Genomic DNA, 21651 nt, shown 5'->3' with positions numbered 1-21651 from the left:
TGCAGACTTGGTGTTATACGTACACTGGTCACATTTTGCTCCCACCCACCCAGGAAGGCAGTGGCATGTTCCTATAATGTGGTTGCAGCTGGCAGCATTCTTGCATTCACACACCTGGTGGCAGTCAAGTCCAAAAAATCCATCTGGGCAAGCTGAAAGTAGAAAATAAGTTTTTAACACAGTTCCAATTTCTTCATGTCATGTCTAGAAACAAGAAACTCCAGGTTCTGGAAATGCTGTGTCCTGGAAAACATTTAGTTGGTGCCTTTTTTGGTTATTCTGTGGGCACATCTACACAAGATATTTACTGTGAAGGCGTCTAATTAGCTCCACAGTAAACATCTCAGCATATACACATGCAGTGCTATTAGGATGGAATAAACTAATTAACTTTGCTGTAGGTGAGACCTTGTAAACACAAGTACTATCCTGAGGCAGAGTTTTTTACTCTGCAGCAACGCACGTGTAGATGCTGATGGGGGTGGCTGGCGTACAAGGGTGCTTCAGTGTGGGGGCTGCCTGCTAGCTAGCCTACACTGAAGCACCCTCATACCCCAGCCAGCCCCTCTGTAGCATACTGAGTTTGGAGCAGCTGGTCAGGCTTGCAGATTGGGCTGGCAGGCTGACCCCCTGGGCCTCCTGCCAGCCAAGGCTGCTCTGCCCCAGCTCCGTGTGCTACAGTCCCAGGTGCATGTTCAATTGTGGCACCTGGAAGCAATAAACTACAGTGCAATAAGCGATGGAGTTTATTGCTGCATATTAATAGCACATGTTGTTTTGCCCTATAAGTTTGAACTTACACTCCACTAAAGGTTAAATCTTGAAACGTGTTCTGTAGAAGTCCAAATACACGTCTCAGTATCATGTACTAGAATTTGCTAGACACATCTCAGAAAAAAGGTATCCAAATCATTATTTAACATAAGATATACTGCAGTGGAGATTAGGGGACAGTAATTCGATTCATTGATTCAGATCACTGTCCCAATTCGATTCGGCCAAATCCAAATCCGAAGATTTGATGCTAACTTGGAGAATCAGCGATTCGACCATAGACACAGCTTTAAATATTTTTTCTACGTACCTCAAGGTACCAGGTGCGGCTTGTGAACACTGCAATGGTGGGGTGGATGAAGCTTCTCACAGGAGTGTGGGGGAGCCCCCCACGTGCTTGGCGGCGAACCCGGAAGTGGACCAGAAGTCTGAAAGGCCATGGGGGGACCCTGGGTGCCCTCCCAGACCCAGGAGGCGCCAGTTGCAGAGCTGGGAGAAGGGGGGGGGGGGGTGGTCCACCGCGCGCTTCCCAGTGGACCCAGAAGTGGACTGGAAGTGCTTCTGGTCCACTTCTGGGTCCGCTGCCGAGTGCACTGGGCCCCCCCCGCGCTCCCGTGGGACATTCCCTCTGCCCCATCTCAGCATTCATGAGCTGCCTGGCACCTTGAGGTACGCAGAAAAAACATTTAAAGCTGTGTCTATGTTCAAATTGTCAAATCTCTCCGAACTGATTCAGAGGGTTCCGATTCAATTTGGAGCGATTAAAAGGTCTCCTGATTTGATTTGGATTTGGAGATTCAGGCACCAAATCGGGCCGAATCTCCACCAAGTCAAATCAGAGACCGAAGCTTCGCACAGCCCTAGTAGAGATCACTATATATAGGATCACGTGAGGCTATAATCCAAAGTTACAGGACTAGAGGGCTAATGTGATTTCACAAGAAACCGATAGCTGTAGTATCATACAGGACAGAGGTAAAAATAATGGCTTTGTCATGAATGAACAGCTTGTTTCCAAAAATAGGAAAAGAAACCAAAGACTTCTCAGTGGTAGGTATGGCAAAGAAGGAGACATAAAGGCAGAGTTCAGACAACATATGAAGTTTTGGCCACCTCTAGTCTATCTTCTAAATCTCTGGAAGTGGAAATGTGCTGCTGCCATTTACTTTCCTGACCCAATCCTAAGGATTTTTAGATGGCAAACATAAGATACATTGAGATTAAATGAAAAACTTGAGAAAAGAATTAGCTCTTTCTCAGAAATGGGCAAAGACCATCAAGAGAAACTGAGTATGATAGGACTTCTTCAGAGCATCATAGGAATTTGATAAACAGACTTCAGAAAATATAAAAAAGATCTGACTCATTGATTCAGGCTATGACTCCACCAATTATGAGACCCTAAAATAATGAGAATGAAGTATCAGTGATTTTTAGAGGTGTAATTATTATGCATTCAAATTATGCATTAAGATAACATTAAGGTTGCAATGTATAGGGCTCAAGAGTTAGGAAATGCCATCATTAGTCCTAATATGCCAGCCTTAAACATATGTATCACAACAAACTCTTTAATTATGAGGTCTCATGCCATTTCTTCCCCTACTTCAGTAAGTGCATGGTGGACACTACTCCTTTAAGCATTTCTTCAAGACTTTGTTTAACCTCTTTGTTCAATGTGTTGTCCTACGTTTTATTTATCATACACTGTTCAAACAATAGCCTGAATACAAAATTATTAATTTACCTACAAGATTTTCTATAGTAGTTTTTGATGTTGATAGGGGTTTCAGTTGGGTGTTTAAAATTAGTGGATAGTTTTGTCCCATTGTCGGTCTGGTCTCTTCCTCACTACCTCCTGCTGGCACCCCTTTGGTCCTCCATTTCAGTGTTCTTGCTTAGTTAATCCTAGTCTCAGCATCTTTGGGACTTCACATCCCAACTCCTGCCTCCCCCTCTTGGGTCCTCTCTTCTCCTTGTCCAGTAGCGCTAATTTTCCCTGCCAGTCCTCAACTTCCAGTCCTGGCATCTATCTCACACTCACCTCACCAGATCTCAGTCATTTGTTCTACTTCTTATGATCAATCCCATCTATTCCTATAGCAACTGGAAACAGGGCCTGACAGCAGGAAGTATTATGTTATGAAATTCAATGCACTATCTGCACACTAAAACAGAAAGTAAATCTAAGACGTCAAGTGGTAAAAGGAAGTAGCAGTAACAGAGTGCAACCTCTGCTTCGGGATCCAGAAAAAGAGCTAATTTGATTCTGATGGCAGCAGCTTGCTCTTTTTTTAATATATGATTTCATAGTTGCCTTATGCAAAGAGAGAAAGCACAATCCTTTCCTTTGGACAGTCTAGACTACAGTTTCTTTGGCTTTTCAAGCTTGGAAAATTTTCTGAAAATTGGCTTTCATGTGAAAATGGGTAAGTAACACACATTGTTGTAAAGCATATTGGAAGTGCCAGTCATCCTCTTGTTTAGTTTTTATGGATAGAAAGGCTGTTATTGAGCTGTAAGGTGGTATGCCTTTTTGCAGTTCCAAATCTAATTGGATCATCATATCTTGCCTGTTATTATTTACTAACCTTCTGTAGTGTGAGTCACACAGAATACCGGAGAGAAAATACATTATCCAACTACAGATAGCTAAAGAGATTGCAAACAAATCCCTCGCAGACAAAGGGATTACAAAATTTTGTCAGAACCTGGAAGTCTATGACACTACCCCATCTCACTAAAGTAACTTTCCCATGTTTGGAATTTGTTCATCCAGCAGAAATCCCAAGTGGCCAATGTGAGTCATGTTAGTATGTCCTGATTTGGATACAGAAGTGCTAGTCTAGACCTCAGTACTACACGTACTGAAAAGCCTGTGACTCCATGCTATAACCATATTAATTGAAGAGAAAAAGACTTTTGTTGGAAAAGTAACTAGAGGATTCTGCCACTTTACATTTTGTGGGTTGATGAATTGTTTGGTACTGTAGGGCCGTTCTACATGGCCCAGCAGGAAACTGGATAATTAATTTACTGGTTGGACTTTGGAATTTAGTGTTTTGGCTGAGATGAAATGGTGTGAGGGCATGTTAGATGAAGAGAATTAAAAGTAATTTTAAAGACAACACTACCTTACATAATCCTTTTCTTCATCCTAACAAAACTAGCTAATAGTTTTGGAAGGAATAAAGCTCAGCTGGAGATCAGTCTGGAGAGTTAGGGATGCTGCCTTTCTCAGTGGCTTAAAATGGAAACTGTGGGTACTCAGTACCACAAAGATTACATCACATATAACAATTGCTTTTTTGAACAGCAGCAGACCAGACCAGGGTGACCTATCTGGATGACTTGGCAAATATGAAGGAACTGATAACACTAATTGGATAGTAAAGCCAGAGTCTGAGGATCTCGGTTTTTGCTGGGTCAACTGCTGGGTTGTTTGTCATCAGGAGCTCATGGAAGCTTAGGTTCCTCACATTTCAGATGTTTACATTTATTTAAGACAAGCTCTGATGTATTTAGCAATTTTTTACAACAGGGAATTGAAATAATTTACTCCGACTCGCCTGGTTTGCAAGAAGTGCATTGAAACTTAAACCCCAGGGCAATGGATGATTGCGGTTGGCATCTTTGCTGGGAAAAATATTACTCATATAATCTATGTTTTAAATGAACAGAGAAAGATCTTCTATAAGATCTTTTGCTATGATTATTGCTTTTGCATACTCCAGTAATAAAGACTTTAATTGCTACTTTAATTCACATACAGATAAAACCCCATTATCATCCCCTAAGGCTAAGGACCTTGAGACTACATTTGAAAGGAATGGGCATTCAAACATATGGAACATTCTCAAGTGAGATAGGGGAGAGATTACTTGCTGGTAGCATTACTCAGGAAATGATTTATTGTCCTGTGGTAACTCTAGATCTTTTAGAGCATGCACATTTCACTTGCAATGTACAGCCTTTGCTGTATAGTAAACGCTGATTAATTTGCCATTCCAAATGGAATACAAATGATGGGAAATTACACAGCAGTGACCAACTGGGAGGAACTGATAATTGAGGGTGTGAAGGGGAGGGAAAGAAACTGGTAGGGAATCAGAACAATGGTGAATTCAACCATAGGGAAATGTACAGTTTGCTGTATTCTGTTTGAATTACTTTTTGATTTCAAGAAGTCGAAAATGACAAATTTCATTCTTCTCTGGTTGCATGATGTATCTCTCACCCCTACAACCTGGTCTCTCTTGGTATATTTCTTTAATTCAATATTTATTTATAGACCTTAAACTTTTTCTCACACCAAAAATTAGCCCTGTTGAACACACAAGGCAGTGTAGAGATTGTTATGTTGGGTTTTGCAGTGACTAGATCTCAGCGGGTCACCCCTGAGAGTACAGGGTTTCTATTCAGAACATGGCAGAACCTCTTTGTTCTATTTACGTCTTGCTGTGTAAGATTGTACAAATACTATCATCATAGCCACCTGCTTAGATATATGTCAGGTTATGGGTAAAGAATAGCTGGTTTCAGCTGAACTTGAGAAAAACAAACACCATACTGAAGGGGAGCTATAATGCGGTCTCCTGTGGCTGATGGTGGATAGCCACAATCAGACAGTTCAGTCCAGTCGGAAGTGCTCCCAGGCTCTTCAGTGATGCTAAAGCAGTTTCTTTGAATAAGACTTTCTATTCTCTCAGGTTAGGCAACTCTGTCACATCCTGGCAGACAACCTGGCTTCAGTTACAGATGTCTTCATCACCTCCCTGCAAAACTAAAACGATACGCTATAGTTTTTAACATTTCCATATAATATCATGCCAAATTCCATGTCTCAGGCTGTCTCCTCAAAATGCTCAGTGCCAGGGATCAGCATATCAGTAGGTTTGTTTCTTACAGTGAACTCAGGCTACGGCTCAGGCACTGCACCTGACTTTTGTCCACTGCATAAATAAAATTCATTCATTCAAGTGAGATGATAATTTTCACTCAAACGGCTGGGCCCATTAGGGAATCCAGCTATAGATCAAGCTACTGCAAAGCATCTGCAGCTAGCATGACCATTCTGGAATACAAAGAAGGACTAGCTCCACTCACATGCCACTGGTACTCTAACACCTTCCTACAATTCCCCTATGTCCCCATCAAGATGGACCGGCTATCTCACAATTCACTGGGAAAGAATTCACAATACAGTTCAGCTTACTGTAGCACAAAGAACCATGAAAAGTGTCCCCAGAAATCTTGGCACACAAATGCCAGCACAGTGGACACAGTATTATTTTGTAGCATAACTGCCCTTTATGTATCGGCCAATTTAGGAAATGCCAGAAATAAGGTTGCCTGAGCTCTCCCCTGAGCGTAGAACCTTTAGATCCACTGCACACACTTTTGCCACTTGAGCTAATTGATGACAGAGAAACTAATAGCAGCTTGAACGTGTCATCCTCTACGGGAACAGCACATAGGTGATGAGGAGACACAGGTAGGGTTCACAGATATTTGTTGACAGCAGAGAAATGATAAGACATACAGTTCCAGGCACTGTGGCACGCTGGTGGGGAGTGTGTCCTAGTGGATATCAATTTCTGCCTGTCCCCACCAAGTTGGATCCGTCTACCCCATCTCTTTCAATCCCTCTCAAAACTAGTCCTGTCTTTCCCATTCATGTTTTTTTATTCCGATCCCATTCTTCTTACCCAACCACTAGGTGTTTTTCCTTCTCCATGTTTTTAATTCCTTGTTTAGCAAGTCCTACTCTCATTCTTCCACGCTCCCTGCCCTATTCTCAGTCTTCCCTCAAGCTTCCTTGCTCAGTCGCTGTTTGGTGATGTTTATCAGACATTTAAGGCTGATGAAGAAACAGGAATCAGTGGAAATGGGAAAGAAAGGCACAGCTCAGCTGTGGGAGTGAAAAGAAAAATCAACATGTATTAAATGTAGTGGCTTATCATGATTTGAAAGAGAGTCAGCTCTAAGGGGGAGTAAGTGCAATGGGCACTACTATACATCTTATTCAGATGAGATGCACTAACCTATCCTTGTGGTAGGTTCATATTAGTATGTTTGCCCAATATGGGCCATGTGTTTTATAGTCATGCTCAGCGTTTGCTACATTTAATCACCTTCACAGTTGGTTTTCATCACTGAGCACATACTGCTTTTCACAGCCTTTTAATGATGGGCAATGTATTTAAGGAGGTTTCCTTGTATGTGAATGCAAGACAAAGAACTTTTTTCTCCATACTGATTGGGGGAGGGGAGGACACACACATCTTATATTTGAGTAAATACAGTAATAAGTTTTTTTTCATGCTTCCCAGTTGGCCAGTTTTATAGAGACCTAATAAGGAGGAATCTTTAGGGAAAATTAATCTGTTTTCACATTTGTTCATTCTGTAGTTAACGTTTCATGTAGATATGCTAGGATTCATTTATAAATGTTCACCGAACTATGGGTTTAAAAAGTAAAAAGAACAGATTTAAGGGGAAAAAAAAAGACTTTGGTAAGTTATTTTAAAAAGAGCCTCAGGAAAATAACAGAAATTATGTCATAAGGTTCACAAGCAGAACTCAGAAACTGAATGTATTTTTGCATGTCATGTTTCCTGGACAGAATGAAAAAAGAAAATTATATATGCATTTTTTCCATATGTAATGTATTGGGTATTTGACTCTGACAGTAGTACCAAAGGTACAAAAATGCCTTGATTTCCATTAGGGGGCACCACTTGCATGCAAGTGATATAATCTGTCTCTTTCTAACATGCACGTATTGTATTCTAAGCTAAGTGATATTTGTGTATGATAAACAAAATAATTACAGCTTTGGTATAGTGACTGTTGGTTGTAAAATATATAATAAATAGTATTTCAAATATTCCTGGAAAATGACCGATCCAATGCGTATTATTTCTGTTGTGCTCTAAACAGAATAGATTTTCTTTCATTCTCTGCATTACTTGCAGTATGAAAGCAAGATCACAAGAAGATGCAGCAGATCAACTCAGGAATGGGGTATCTAAGAAATCCTGTCCAAAATAACTGTTCCTTCATTTTAACAAATTACCAGGTCATCACAGATGCATTGCTAGACTTTAATACTGTTAGGAAGTGAGACTTTAATACTGTTAGAAAACATGTTGCTTTAAGCCACCAGCTGGGTGAGAGTCATAGATCCAAGCACAAGGGGCTATTAAAGAATTCTAACTCATTTAGAACATCTTTTTTTTTTTCCCCATTCTAAAGCAGTAAGACTTTGTTCACAAAGGCCTTGATTCAACAAGGTTTTTAAATCCCTACTTCATTCTAAAGCACATGAATTGTCCCAGGATGCTAATGAGACTCAGAAATGTAATGCTTAGTTACCTTGCTAAACTAGTGTATACATCTGCCAATAGTGAAATATAAATTCATATTTATAAACATATTTATATTTCACCATTCTGTTCAGGTTAGGCCCTGCCCATTAGGAACCTAGCTCTGGAGTGATCTGTGAGAAATGGCTGCTTCCATGTAAAAGGAAGAAAAAGTACCTTTTTCACAAAAAGTTCCTGTCCAGCCAGCCGCGCAAGTACAGGCTCCACTGACATGATCGCAGACAGCTCCGTTCTTGCACTGACAGCTGTACTTACAGCCTGGCCCAAAGGTCCCATTGGGACAACCTGTGCAAAGACAACCGAAAGCAGGTGTTGGGTGGAATCGGGCATAGATTGGTGTAGCACAACCGCAAAACACAAGCCCATTTGAACTTTTCTGTTTGAAATGGAGGATCAAGGCTTAACTCTCTACCCTGAAAGAGGTAATATTAGGCATTACCTTTGAGAGATTGGCTCCTGTAGGAATTCAGGTGGCTGATTTTTTTGCGGAGGGGGGGGGTGGGGGTGGTTAAAGGTGTATATTAGGAAAAATGGAAGATTTGCAGCACCGGAGATTGCATGGAAAAGCAATAGAGATCACAGTTGTGAGGAGCAGTTCTCAGTTTCGTGACTGTTTACTTGCTACACATCAGTCTAGAATTACTTATTTGCACAACTCCCCTCCCTGAACTTCACCTGCTGGGAAGTGATTGCTGAGAACTTCACCTGCTGGGATGAGATGGGGGCTGTGCAGGATTTCTAGAGTTGCCCTTAAGCTCCGATTCTCTCTCCCCTCCTACACACACACACAAGCACACACTTTTCCCCTTGCAATCCTGATTCACTAGTCAAACCAATGTAAATTTGACTGAATATTAAAGATGGGGACTTCCTTTGGGAAAGCTTTAAGCTGGAAGCTGCACACATCACTTACAGCCTCTGCTTTGAAAAATTCCAAATGAAACATTACATCTGGGGGAATGGCTTAGGGAGTTCTCTTTCTATTGCAGGTCATGTTAATTTTAAATGAATCCTACCAAGTCATTTACTATCTTAAGAAAACACAACTTCAGCATGCAAATTGTATTCTCCAGGACTACAGAAAAATCAATTAAAATAGGGTCAGTTGCCTTACTGGCATTAGACACATTTTGCAGAGCGATGGATGGCAGAGATGGCTTAGGATAGACACAACAGTGTAGGGCCTTTATGCTGGTTGAAAGGTTCTGCTAATTTATTCCTAAACGTTTGTAGATCACTGCCAGATCTTTTTAAAAGGGGAGTATTCTAACATTTATATCTGCAGTCATTTTAAGCAACCTAGCAAGTATCAGAGCACACAAGAAACAGCCATCCTTTACTCTTCTGTGAAATATGAAACACCATAACCAGAATAAAATATGCCTACATCCTGCTTACCACCAAACAACTTCAAGGTAAACAGACTATTCCAACTTTTCTCTGAGCCCAGCCTGCATAAAATTAACCATTCCAAACAGGAGATCTTATCACACCTTCAACTCCTCTATGAAATATGAACTTTCATTTCTACTTAGGAGAACTTTTACAATCTTTTCTCCTATGCCTGAAGAAGGGTGTTGGTGCCTGAAAACTTGCAATTAAAGACTTTTTTTTGCAAAAATCTTGTTGGTCTAATAAAAGATAGCACCTTTACCATGAGTTCTGATTCCAAGAAACAACATGCACTTTCATAGGTGATTCTGCATCTGGAGATAAAATGGAATTGAAAAAGAAGCTATATGGTATTCTGGCTAGGCAAAATAATGGGCTCAATCGGTTCTTCAAGGGTTTCCATGATGGAAAGGGGATCTCCAGGTCACAGAGGATTAGGATGCAGCAATATACTATTCTATCCAAAGTCACCCCCATTTTTGGGGCATGGCTGGGCAAATCCTATGCATCAAATAAACCCCAGCTATCAGAACAACCTCTTGGGATAGATGCAGCCCATTGTAAGGATTGTAGGGAATATAAAAGGTGGCTTGAATACACCTTTGCTCCCTCAGTTTCTGGTCTGTGGCTAAACACAGCTGGATGAGACCAAAGACTAGAGGTTTGTCTACATATAGGTTAGTCATATTATGTTTTATAGATCAAATTCAGCCCTGGCGCAAAATTTCATTACATACTAAGGACTACATTTGGTTCCATGTGTCTGCTGCATTTTTCTTTATACATTTTTATAATTAGAAAACACATACAAGACTACTTGTTTTTTAAAAGCTTGCACACTCCTGTTCCTTATTCCTAAAACTGAAGTTTCAGAGCCAGACTCAGGCTGGGTATGCATGTAAAAACATATTTCAGATCCAAAGTAAGGGTTAACTCTTAAGTGATCACTACTGCAAAAATTCATGGGCTAGGGACAGAAGTTGCACATAAACCAGTTTAAGTGATAAGAAACTGGTTTAAATCTGTAACAGAACAGAAGTTCAGTGCACATAAACAGGTTTCAAAATAGCTGAAACTGGTTTAAGATAAACCTGGTTGAATGTAATATTAGACTTAACTGATTTGAGTCAAACCAGTTTATGAAACTTGTGTCCCAGACCTCTTCCTTGTTCAAGTTTATCACAGTCTCCCAGCATCCCAGCATGCTTTCCAGCCCTGTGCTGTGCTGCCTTCTCCAGCAGAGAAGGGTTGTGGGGTGGAGCAAGCAGGGACTGTCCCATCTCTCCCGTCCCCTCCCCTCCCCTCCCACAGGCAAACCCCAGCTCAGGGACAGCAGGTAAATTTCCCTTCCCCCAAGTACAGAGCTGCCCTGCTTAAAACTCACTGCTGGCTGCAATTGTGGACTACAAATCTCAGAGGCACCTGGAAGCAGGAAGAGGAAATGATGAGTAACACTTCACAGTCCTGCTACTGTAAGTGTGGACTGCAAATCTCAGAGACCTTAGGGGCAGCAGGAAGAGGAAATGAACACACAGCCCATGATGGATATGTGCCAGAGTGCGGTGCTCTAGCACCCCCCCAGCTTCTGGCTTGAGCCACTGCAGACATGTGGCTGCATTTCCTGAATCAAAAGTGAATCAAAAGTGAATGCCTGTCCAGTTGTTTCTCAGTTTAATCTGTGGAGCTTAGACTAACCCAGGGGTGGGCAAAATGTGGCCTGGGGGCTGGATACAGCCCGCCAGGCCATTCTATCCTGCCCGCGGGGCCCCTAAAAAATTTAGAAAATTAATATTTATCTGCCCCTGGCTGACTGTCATGTGACCCTCAATGGCTTGCCAAAACCTAGTAAGTGGCCCTCCGCCTGAAATAATTGCCCACCCCTGGACTAACCTGCAAAGACTGAATTGATTCAGTCTTGGGCTTTTTGACTGTTTGTACTTAGCCATGGTGTTCACAATAAACAGGCTCTAAGTCTTTAGCCTGGGGAGGATGTTTGGAAAGTGTTCTCTGGAGAGAATGATTTTCAGGGGTGGCTGCTGTCTCACATCCTAAAAAATATTTACCCCACCTTTGTCAGGGGCAGTTCTGCTGCAGTGGTAATGCACACCGAAGTACATACCAAATGAAAAGGACCTCAATTGATTGTGATGTCCCAGACAGGCAGCAGGAGCAGATGAACTATCAGATGACAAAGAACTAGTCGAGGCAATATGAAGTTCTTGCAAAGCAGAGAGTGGTGGTATCATAAGATTCATGTAGCACTGACCATTAGATAATAAGGGCTGTGGGCCCCTTACTGGATGGGGGAGGCAAGCTTGTGACAGACAATGCAAAAAAGGCTGATATACTCAATGCCTATTTTGCCTCAGTCTTCACAGGCTAGGTCAGCTCCCAGACTACTGCACTGGGCAGCACAGTTTGGGGAGGAGGGGAGCAGTCAACAGTGACAAAAGAACAGGTTAGGGACTACTTAGAAAAGCTAGACAGATACAAGTCTATGGGGCCGGATGGGTTGCACTTGAGGATGAGGGAGTTGGCTGATGTGACTGCAGAGCCACTGGTAATCATCTTTGAAAACTCGTGGGGATCAGGAGAGGTCCTAGATGATTAGAAAAGGGCAGGCATAGGGCATACGTACACATGCATGCACCACAGCAGTGGATGCTTTGAAAAGCACCTGGTGCTGCAGTGCACGCAGTTGTGTAAGTGGAGTAATATGCATCAGCACACAGAAAATGGCAGCAGTGCGCTTTTGAACTAAAACACATTGGAGGCGCTTTATCTCAAAAGCACACCACTGCCATTTTCTGTACGCTGATGCACATTTCACCACTTATACAATTGCATGTGATACAGCGCAGTGTGTGTCAACTCGCGTGTGGAGCAACTTGATTAATCAAGTCTGCTCTGACACGCCAGATCTCTGATGCAGTCCTGCACAAAAAATATATGCATCTAAATGCCCACAGTGCCCATATTTATGAAAGGGAAAAATGAGGATCCAGGGAACTATAGACCAGTCAGCCTCACCTCAGTCCCTGGAAAAATCATGAAGCAGATCCTCAAGGAATCCATCTTAGAACACTTGGAGGAGACAAAGGTGATTAGGAACAATCAACATGAATTCACCGAGGGCAAATCATGCCCGATCAGCCTGATTGCCTTCTATGGTGAGATGACTGGTTCTGTGGATGAGGGGAGACCAGTGGATGTGGTATACCTCGATTTTAGCAAGGCTTTTGATAACATCCCACAACATCCTTGCAGGCAAGCTAAGGAAGTATGGGCTGGATGAATAGACTGTAAGGTGGACAGAAAAATGACTGAAGCATTGGGCTCAGAGGGTAGCAATCAATGGCTCAACGTTGGTATCAAGTGAAGTGCCCCAGGGGTCGGTCCTGGGGCTGGTTTTCTTCAATGTCTTCATCAACGACCTGGAAGATGGCATAGAGTGCACCCTCACCAAGTCTGCAAAGCTGGGGGGAGTAGCAGATATGCTGGAGGGTAGAGCTAGGATTCTGAGTGACTTAGATAAATGGGAGGATTGGGCCAAAAGAATTCTCATGAGGTTCAACAAGGACAAGTGCAAAGTCCTGCACGTAGGACGGAACAATCCCATGCACCAGTGCAGGCTGGGGGCTGACGGGCTGGACAGCAGCTCTGAAGGAAAGGACCCAGGGTTTCAAGTGGACAATAAGCTGAATTTGAGTCATCAGTTTGCCCTTGTTGGCAAGAAGGCTATTGGCATACTAGGCACAGGTGTAGCAGTGGACATAGTCTTTCTGGACTTTAGGAAGGCCTTCGACACTGTCTCTCACCCCATTCTCATTAAAAAACTAGGGGACTGTGGCATCGACACATACACAGTCAAATGGGTCACTAATTGGCTGGAGGGCCGAACCCAGAGAGTGGTGGTGGACAAGCCTTATTCGACCTGGAGGGATGTGGGCAGTGGGGTCCCCCAGGGCTCAGTCCTCGGGCCCGCACTGTTCAATATCTTCATCTGTGACTTGGACAAGGGGGTAAAAAGCAGCCTGTTCAAATTTGCAGACGACACTAAGATGTGGGGTGAAGTGGGCACACTAGAAGGGAGGAATAGGCTGCAATCGGATATAGACAGGTTACAGGGGTGGGTGGATGAGAACAGGATGGGTTTCAACACTGACAAGTGCAAGGTACTGCACCTGGGGAGGAAGAACCAGCAGCAGACCTACAGGCTGGGGAACTCCCTTCTCATCAGTGCAGAGGCAAAAAGGGATCTTGGAGTCATTGATGCCAATATGAACATGGGCCGACAGTGTGGGGATGCGGTCAGGAAGGCCAACTGTACCTTGTCATGCATTCACAGATGCATCTCAAGCAGGTCCAAGGAGGTGATCCTCCCCCTCTATGCAACACTGGTCAGGCCGCAGTTGGAGTACTATGTCCAGTTCTGGGCACTGCAATTCAGGAGGGATGTGGACAACATGGAGAGGGTCCAGAGGAGGGCCACTCGCATGATCAGGGGTCAGCAGGGCAGGCCGTATGAGGAGAGGCTAAGGGACCTGAACCTGTTCAGCCTCCACAAGAGATGGGTGAGGGGGGATCTAGTGGCCTGTTACAAACTAGTCAGAGGGGACCAGCAGGCATTGGGGAGTCCCTGTTCCCCCGAGCACTACCAGGAGTGACTAGAAATAACAGTCACAAGCTGGCAGAGGGTAGATTCAGGCTAGATATCAGGAGGCATTACTTCATTGTCAGGGTGGCTAGGATCTGGAACCAACTTCCAAGAGAAGTGGTGCAGGCTCCTACCTTGGGGATCTTTAAAAGGAGGCTGGATGAACACCTGGTTGGGGTTGTTTGACCCCAGTAGTCTTTCCTGCCATGACAGGGGGTCGGACTTGTTGTGCTCAGGTCCCTTCCGACCCTACCATCTATGAAACTACACTAGGCTGCACTGGTAGGTATGTTGCCAGTAGGTCCAGGGAAGTGATTATTCCCCTCTGTTTAGCATTGGTGAGACCACATCTGGAGTGCTGTGTTCAGTTTTGGGCCCCCCATTCCAGGAAGGATGTGGACAAATTGTAGAAAGTCCAGCGGGGGGAGACAAAAATGGTTGGGGGCTGGGGACATGACTTCTGAGGAAAGACTGAGGGAACTGGGCTTACTTAGTCTAGAGAAGAGAAGGCTGAGAGGGGACTTAATACCAGCCTTCACCTACCTGAAGGGGAGTTCAAAAGAAGATGGAGCTAGATTCTTCTTAGTGGTGGCAGATGACAGAACAAGGAGCAATGGTCTCAAGTTACAGCAAGGAAAGTTTAGGTTAGATATTAGGAAGAATTTGCTCATGGGGAGGGTGGTGAAACACTGGAACAGGCTACCCAGAAAGCTGGTGAAATCTCCATCCTTGGAGGTTTTTCAGACCTGGCTAGACCAAGATTTGGCTGGGATGATCTAGTTGGGGATGGTCCTGCTTTGAGCAGGGGGGTGGACTAGATAACCTCCCTGCCAACCCTAATTTTCTATGATTCTATGATTCTAAGTGCCTAACATATATAAGAATAAAAAGTCTTATGATAAAAGTGGAGGAAAGCGGCGTACCAAAAATTCATTACTTGTGTTTAGAGCTGCACAATGAACACTGGCGAGGCCCACATGAATCCTGCTGTAAGTACTTCTGGAAATAACATAGGGTTGTAATAAACTACAGAAGCCTAGGAAAGCAGACCTAGAATTTATTCCAGCAAAAGGGGTTTATTTTTCCTCTCTACTTTCCACTTAATAAAATGAGTCAGTATCTGGATTTATGGAGTAAAAAGAGTCTGGGGCAGAAAACCTGAGGTTGCCTAAAAGCATATTATCTTTAACAGTACAGGCTATATAATCATTTCTGCATATTTTCTCCCCATAGTAGAACAGAGCTTTCTACTCTTGAATGTGTGCAGGAATCTTTTATATTTCACCGATTTGGATAAATACCAAGAGATTATTTTAAAATCTATACTGTGTAAAATCAAAATGGCTCCCCTTTCTCTTTTGCCCTTGATTTCAATCTGCTGGGATAAGTCACTATGATATTGCTAGTACAGTCCATTGTTTTAACTATGGTTCTCACCCCCTACCTTCAACTTGCAGTCATGCCTCTCAGCAATGTGTCCTATGTATCATTTTGATGTTACACATCAATGCAAGAAGCAAGGGAGTCAGGGATCTCTCATGACGGCACATGAATGAAGATTAATGGCCCTTCATGCTATCTACATTTACTGACAGTTTTATTCCCATCGTGCAGGGATGCCGTCTGTGGAACCTAGAAGTTGGTGTGTGGATTTAGGATGCATCTCTTCTTCCTCCCTACAACATGTAAACAGTTGGTAGCAATCAACTGTGCATGGAGTTCCCCATAGTTTACTTTTCCGTTGCTATGTCTAGGTCATCACAATAAAATTTTCCAAGTTTGAGAATTTTTAGTGTCCTGCCAACATGGTTTCCAAGGTTTTAGAAGAGAAAACTACTGGAAACTCTTGAAGATTTAATCCTCTCTTTCCCATTCTTCCCCTTTCCCTTCCTCTTTCTTCTGGTTTTGTTTTTTGTTTTTGGTCCTTCTTGTTATTCCCTTCCCCCTACATGAGTCAACTAATGAATAAAGAAATACAGTCTAAGGAACTGGTCAGCAAGTCTTTGGCATCAGATAATTTTAGGATATTTGTACTGAATTTACATGGTAAGATAGTGTGACCTGATTTTCTCAAGAGGCACAAAGGAATCTGTCCTCTGTACAATATTGCACATCGTATTATCAGTCTACAGAGGGGATTCCATTAGGTAGGAGGGGATTAGTATCAGTTGTGGGCAATAATGAAGTCAGGACATCAGGATTCCTGCATTTGCTTTCATATACATGATTGTAAAAGGAGGTTAGGAAGAAAAGTCATTAGTGCGGATAAAATCAAGTGAGATGAGAAGTCTTATACAAGGGAACAAAGATACATATATATGGCAATTCTACACCCTAGCATGAAGTTGTAATTGCCCAAGTAGCAGTTTAATCCAAAAACAATTCTGAAAATAACTCTCCTGGAATCCAAATGATTAGTTAAGCTGTCTAGCACTCCTGAAATTTGAGCCCCTTGCAAAGTAGAGTTTTCCACACACTGAAGAATATACAGCTTGGATACCTTTCTGAAAATAATCAAAAGGAAAAACAATTTCCGCTCTCCGAGCCTGCAAATTCCCCCCTTTGACTTGGTTGCAGCTTACTTTGTTCACAGTGTTTCCCGGTGTATCCTGATTCACAGAAACAAACCCCAGTGACTGGGTCACAGCTACCATCACTGTTACTGCAGACACATGCATTTTCACAGTGCTGTCCCCAGTGGCCAGTGTCACAAGCTGCAAAGCAACATAACATATACATAAGAGTGAACTTCACACATGAGATAATAGGAGAGTTTGCATTCAGACAGAGGAATATGAAAATACATACACTGGCCAATGTTTACCAACTTGGATGCTTCAATTTAGACCTGTTAGGCCAGATCCTCAGGTGAGATAAACTGGAACAACTCCACTGAAATAAATGGAATTATGCTGATTTACACCAGCTGAGAAAATGGATCACAAACAGATATAGGCACCTACATGGATGTAGTTTAATAATCAAAAGTGCTGAGTACTCACAAATATTTACCTTCCTGGAGAGTAAATACCAAGTATTAAAGGGCTCTAATGTAGTAAGTAGAAAGAGGTGTAACAAGAATCAATGGCTGGAAGGTAAAACAAGACTATTTTAAATTACAAATAAAGCACAACTTTTTAAAAGCGAGAGTGATTAACTCGGAAATTCTTCATTACCTGAAGGCCTCAGATAAGGCCGAATGTCTTTCAGAAAGATATCCTATAGTTGAATATACGGGCCTTGTTAAAAGATAATTTTGGATAGCTCCAGGAGCTCTTAACTCCTGGTTTGTCCACAGTTTAACAACTTAAGTGGTTTTAAGCATTTGTTATGCAGCTAAAATTTATGCCGCTCCAGGGCAGTATTATCTCTGATCTGTACTAGCCAGCTCATGTTCCATTAAGATGTGGCCACTCCCCACAGATGTGCTGCCCAAGTTGAAGTCCTCCAGTATCCCAGGATCTCCCACACTGCCCTTAGAAAAAGGAATAGAAGCCTGTCCTGGCTCACCAGCCCCCTAGTGGCAACTCACAGCTACAGCTCCTAGTCCTGCCCATGCTCCCCAGGCCTCTAGTGGCACGTCCCAGCTGTGCAGGTGCGGGACAGTCAGAGAAGTGTGACTGCTCCAAATGTCAAGCTAGTGCTACCACCAATCAACATTTGTGCAGCTCACAGTATAAGGTGTAACAAGGCCCCAAGTTATTGAGTTGAATAGAAGGTAAAAACAAATGAAATGTTATGGCTTCTGCTATGCAGGAGGTCTGAGCAAATGAATAAGTCCTCTTTCTGGCCCTAGAAATATGTGAATCTATGGATTCCATACAAAGTCAAAATCTAGTCTTATTTGGGCGACTCTGGTCTTATTTACGTTCCTAATCTTGCATACTTGTGTTTGTAAATTTTAGGCAGTGTTATTATATTACATACAGATTATTTATTTCTGTGCACCATGACATTTTTCATTTTAGTAGAAATTTTTTATTTTTGCAAAAATATTACTGGAGAAAAGCCACATGTTCTTATTTTCCATTTGTGTTTTCCTCAACAGAACAAAAAGGGTTTTGTTTTGTTTTTTTGAAAAAAAGTATAGTTGCCGTCTCCTGAAAGGAAACAAGAATTTTTGGAAATATTTATCTAAAGCATTTTCTGCCAAAAAAAAAAAAAAAAATCAAAAAAATCCCTAGAGTATTTTACACTGAAAGAAAAATATTTTTTCTTTTGAAATTTGTCATGAAACTTATTTTATCATAATGACTCAGAAAGAAGGTACAATCCAATTTGGGTACAAATATTTATATTCTCTTTCAGACTTTCAACAATTAAACAGTGATTTTTTCCCTAAATTCCTGGGGAAATTTCAAAATTCCTCCAAATTTCACTGTCTATGGAAGCCATATTGTCAATATTTACCAGAACAGGGGGGAAGTGGGGGGGCAGAATATCACCTTTTGCTTTTAGAAAGGTTCTGGATTTTTCCCCAAGCCAGAAGAAAAATGACTAACATTTACAAATTGAAAAGAAAAATTTTCCACAAATTTTCCTTTTTGTGGTCAAAAGGCATGTCTTTTGCAAGTGGAAGTAGGAGATTTGCTATAGTCTATTACCAGTCTGCTCTAACTCCAAAATTCACATAATCCTTATACAGTCATTCAGACATGACACATCTATATGTGCTATTAACAGGCAGCAATACACTCCAGTGCATATTATTCTGGAGTTTATTGCTCCCAGGTTACCAGTTTGAATATGTACCAGGACTGGAGCATGCTAAACTGGGTCAGAGCAGCCCCAGCTGGCAGGGGGACCCAGAGGTCAGCTTGCCAGCCCAGAGCTGCTCCTGCCCAGCTCAACATGCTGCAGAGGAGCTGACTGGGGCACGAGGGTGCTTTTTGGCAGGCAGCCCTTACATTGAAGCACTCTCGTGCCCCTGCCAGCTAGGTCAGCATCTACATTCTATGCTGTGCATAAAAAAACCCCTCAGTAAATACTTGTACTTATCCTGCTGTTGAGTTTATTAGTTTACTGTGGTCTAACAGGGCTGCACGTGTAGATGCTGAGATGTTTACTGCCGAGCTAATTAATAGTGGTGTGCAAAACGGGCCCTATTCAATTCGGATTCAGCCTGACTCAGGGACAGTGATTCGATTCATTGATTCGGATCACTGTCCCTGATTCAATCTGACTGAAACCGAATCTGATGATTCAATGCTGATTTGGTGAATAAGCAATTCAACACAGGCACAGCTTTAAAAGTTTTTTCTACATACTTTGAGGTAGCAGGGGCTCGTGATTGCTGCAGTGCTGGGGTGGATGGAGCGTCCCACAGCAGTGCGGCGGGCTCTCCAGCGTGCTCGGCAGTGAACCCAGAAGTGGACCGGAAGTATTTCTGGTCCATTTCCAGGTCTGCTGGGGAGCATGCTGCCCCCCCTCTCCCGGCTTGGTGATCAGCCACAGGGGGACCCCAGGTGTGCCCCCAGACCCAAGAGGCACCAGTCGCCGAGCTGGGGGGCATGCCCCCCCCAGCACGCTCCCCAGTAGATCCAGAAGTGCTTCTGGTCCACTTCTGGGTCTGCTGCCGAGCACAGTGGGGATCCCCTGTGCTTCTGTGGGACACTGCATCTGCCCCAGCACCACAGCACTCACAGCCCCTGCTATCTTGAGGTATGTAGAAAAAACATTTAAAGCTGTGTCTATGTCCATATCGCTGAATCTATCTGAATCTCTCTGAATTGATTTGGAGGGTTCCAGTTCAATTCAGAGAGATTAAAGGGTCCTCTGATTCAATTCAGATTTGAGGATTTGGCCACTGACTTGGGCCAAATCTCCGCTGAATCAAATATGGGGCTGACGCTTTGCACAGCCCTACTAATGAAGCAGCTCCTCAGTAGACATCTCATGTAGATGGGCTCACTGTCTACCAATCTACTCCATGAACTTACCACGATGTTGATAAAAGTGAATAACAACACCCCACTTAGTAATATATTAATCTTCAGCCAGACATTTGGTAACATCCTTTGGCTCCTATCTTCGATACCTTAAATTAACTACCTTGATGGCAGAGCTGGGCTTAGCATTTTGGAGGGCAGCTTGTGAACTATTTTCCCATTTCTCTTCCTCAATTACAACCAGCTTTTTCTAGCTGTGATCACACCATTCAGCCTGGGGATTGTGGACCGTTAGGTAAATGGACTCCTAAGATACACTCCAAATCTCACCAATATATTTTGTATTAAGAATATATCTGTTAGTGGAAGCTTTAGATTCCCCCAAATCCTTAGGTTGGATACCTGGGGTCCAGAAGCCTGTTCCCAGGTACTAACTTGCATTAGTTTATGTTTACAACACTGTATTCACAAAAAGAAGGGTTTGTTTGCTTGTTGGGTTTTTGGATGAGGGATAACAAAGATTTAGAAGGAGGAGAGTTAACAAGGGAAACAGCAGATTGTTAGACAGGACTGTATAAATGCTATAAAAAGGACAACATCTATTTCCTTCTCTAGTATCAATGTGGAGAACAACAATGAAGTGAATGGCAAGATACTCGAGTGGAACTGGGAAAAGAATTTCACTCAGATTCACAAGTTAAGGAGTGACATTATACCGCAAGACCACATGTGTCACTCAATTCTTGAGATAAATCTTCCCCAAACAAAGTGAAAGATTGAGAATTAATCTTAAAACTAAACTGTTGAAAATGACAAAGAATACTGGCTGTCAGTCAAAATGCTGATGGCACAGACAGTCTTGGGCAAATGGAGGCATAGTGTTGAAATAACTGCTTATATCAACATTTTGTGCTTCATAGTCATCCTTTTCAATAATATGAACATAAATAATTAAGGATTAATACCCCCTGGGCTGTATAATCCCATAAAGACATGATTTCAGAAGCAATAAGATTAGCAAAAGGATATTAAATAGTTTAATAGCCGAAGAATAAACTGAACCGACTCCTCTGATTTTCAGTTAAGTTTCTGAGAGACAGCACATAAGATCAGTGAAAAAATGTTTGACTTACAACGTTTGCAGTCATAGCCAGTCCAGCCAGGGGGACACGTACACTCTCCAGTAACATGGTGACATTGAGCATTGATATTACAGCTACACTGCAACAAGCAATTTTGCCCATAGTAACCATAGGGGCAGGCTGAAAACAGAGAGACAGACAGTGTTTTTTACTTATGCATTAACTCAAGCATTTCATTTCAGATAAGGGAGTCATAGCGTAACTTGTCCTTCCACCTCTTGAAACGTATTAATTAAACAAGGGAAACAGAAATCAAAGTGATTGAACTATCTGCATTACACACGGTAAGGGGGGAAAAAACAAATCCTGTAAGTTGTTGTCAACCAGCTTTGGAGTTGTGCCTGATTTACATTGCACAAAAAGAATAGCGCTTAGCGCAATTCCAAGACACGCAGAACTCTAGACTCATT

The 21651-nt window shown here is 42.5% G+C and overlaps 1 protein-coding gene across 10 annotated transcripts in view; it reads right to left on the bottom strand.

Annotated features, from left to right (window-relative positions):
- Window positions 1–21651, bottom strand: part of LOC102566757 (multiple epidermal growth factor-like domains protein 6) — a 314615-nt gene that overhangs the window by 41289 nt on the left and 251675 nt on the right. For 9 of the 10 annotated variants that reach the window (XR_009463516.1, XR_009463515.1, XM_059731124.1 and 6 more), the window contains 4 exons: window positions 21233–21361; window positions 16794–16925; window positions 8319–8447; window positions 24–152 (listed from right to left, as the gene is read on the bottom strand). Coding sequence is in view for 8 of the 10 variants with exons in the window: in XM_059731124.1 (XP_059587107.1) it covers window positions 24–152; window positions 8319–8447; window positions 16794–16925; window positions 21233–21361 (519 nt within the window). In the remaining 2 variants the exon portion in view is untranslated. The remainder of the gene's footprint in view (window positions 1–23; window positions 153–8318; window positions 8448–16793; window positions 16926–21232; window positions 21362–21651) is intronic. The other variant, XM_059731119.1, reaches the window with a different exon arrangement.

Source organism: Alligator mississippiensis, chromosome 7 (genome assembly GCF_030867095.1).
Source record: "Alligator mississippiensis isolate rAllMis1 chromosome 7, rAllMis1, whole genome shotgun sequence".
Lineage (NCBI taxonomy): Eukaryota > Metazoa > Chordata > Crocodylia > Alligatoridae > Alligator > Alligator mississippiensis.
The sequence above is the reverse complement of the archived record's forward strand: the minus strand, read 5'-3'. Positions and strand labels throughout refer to the sequence as shown.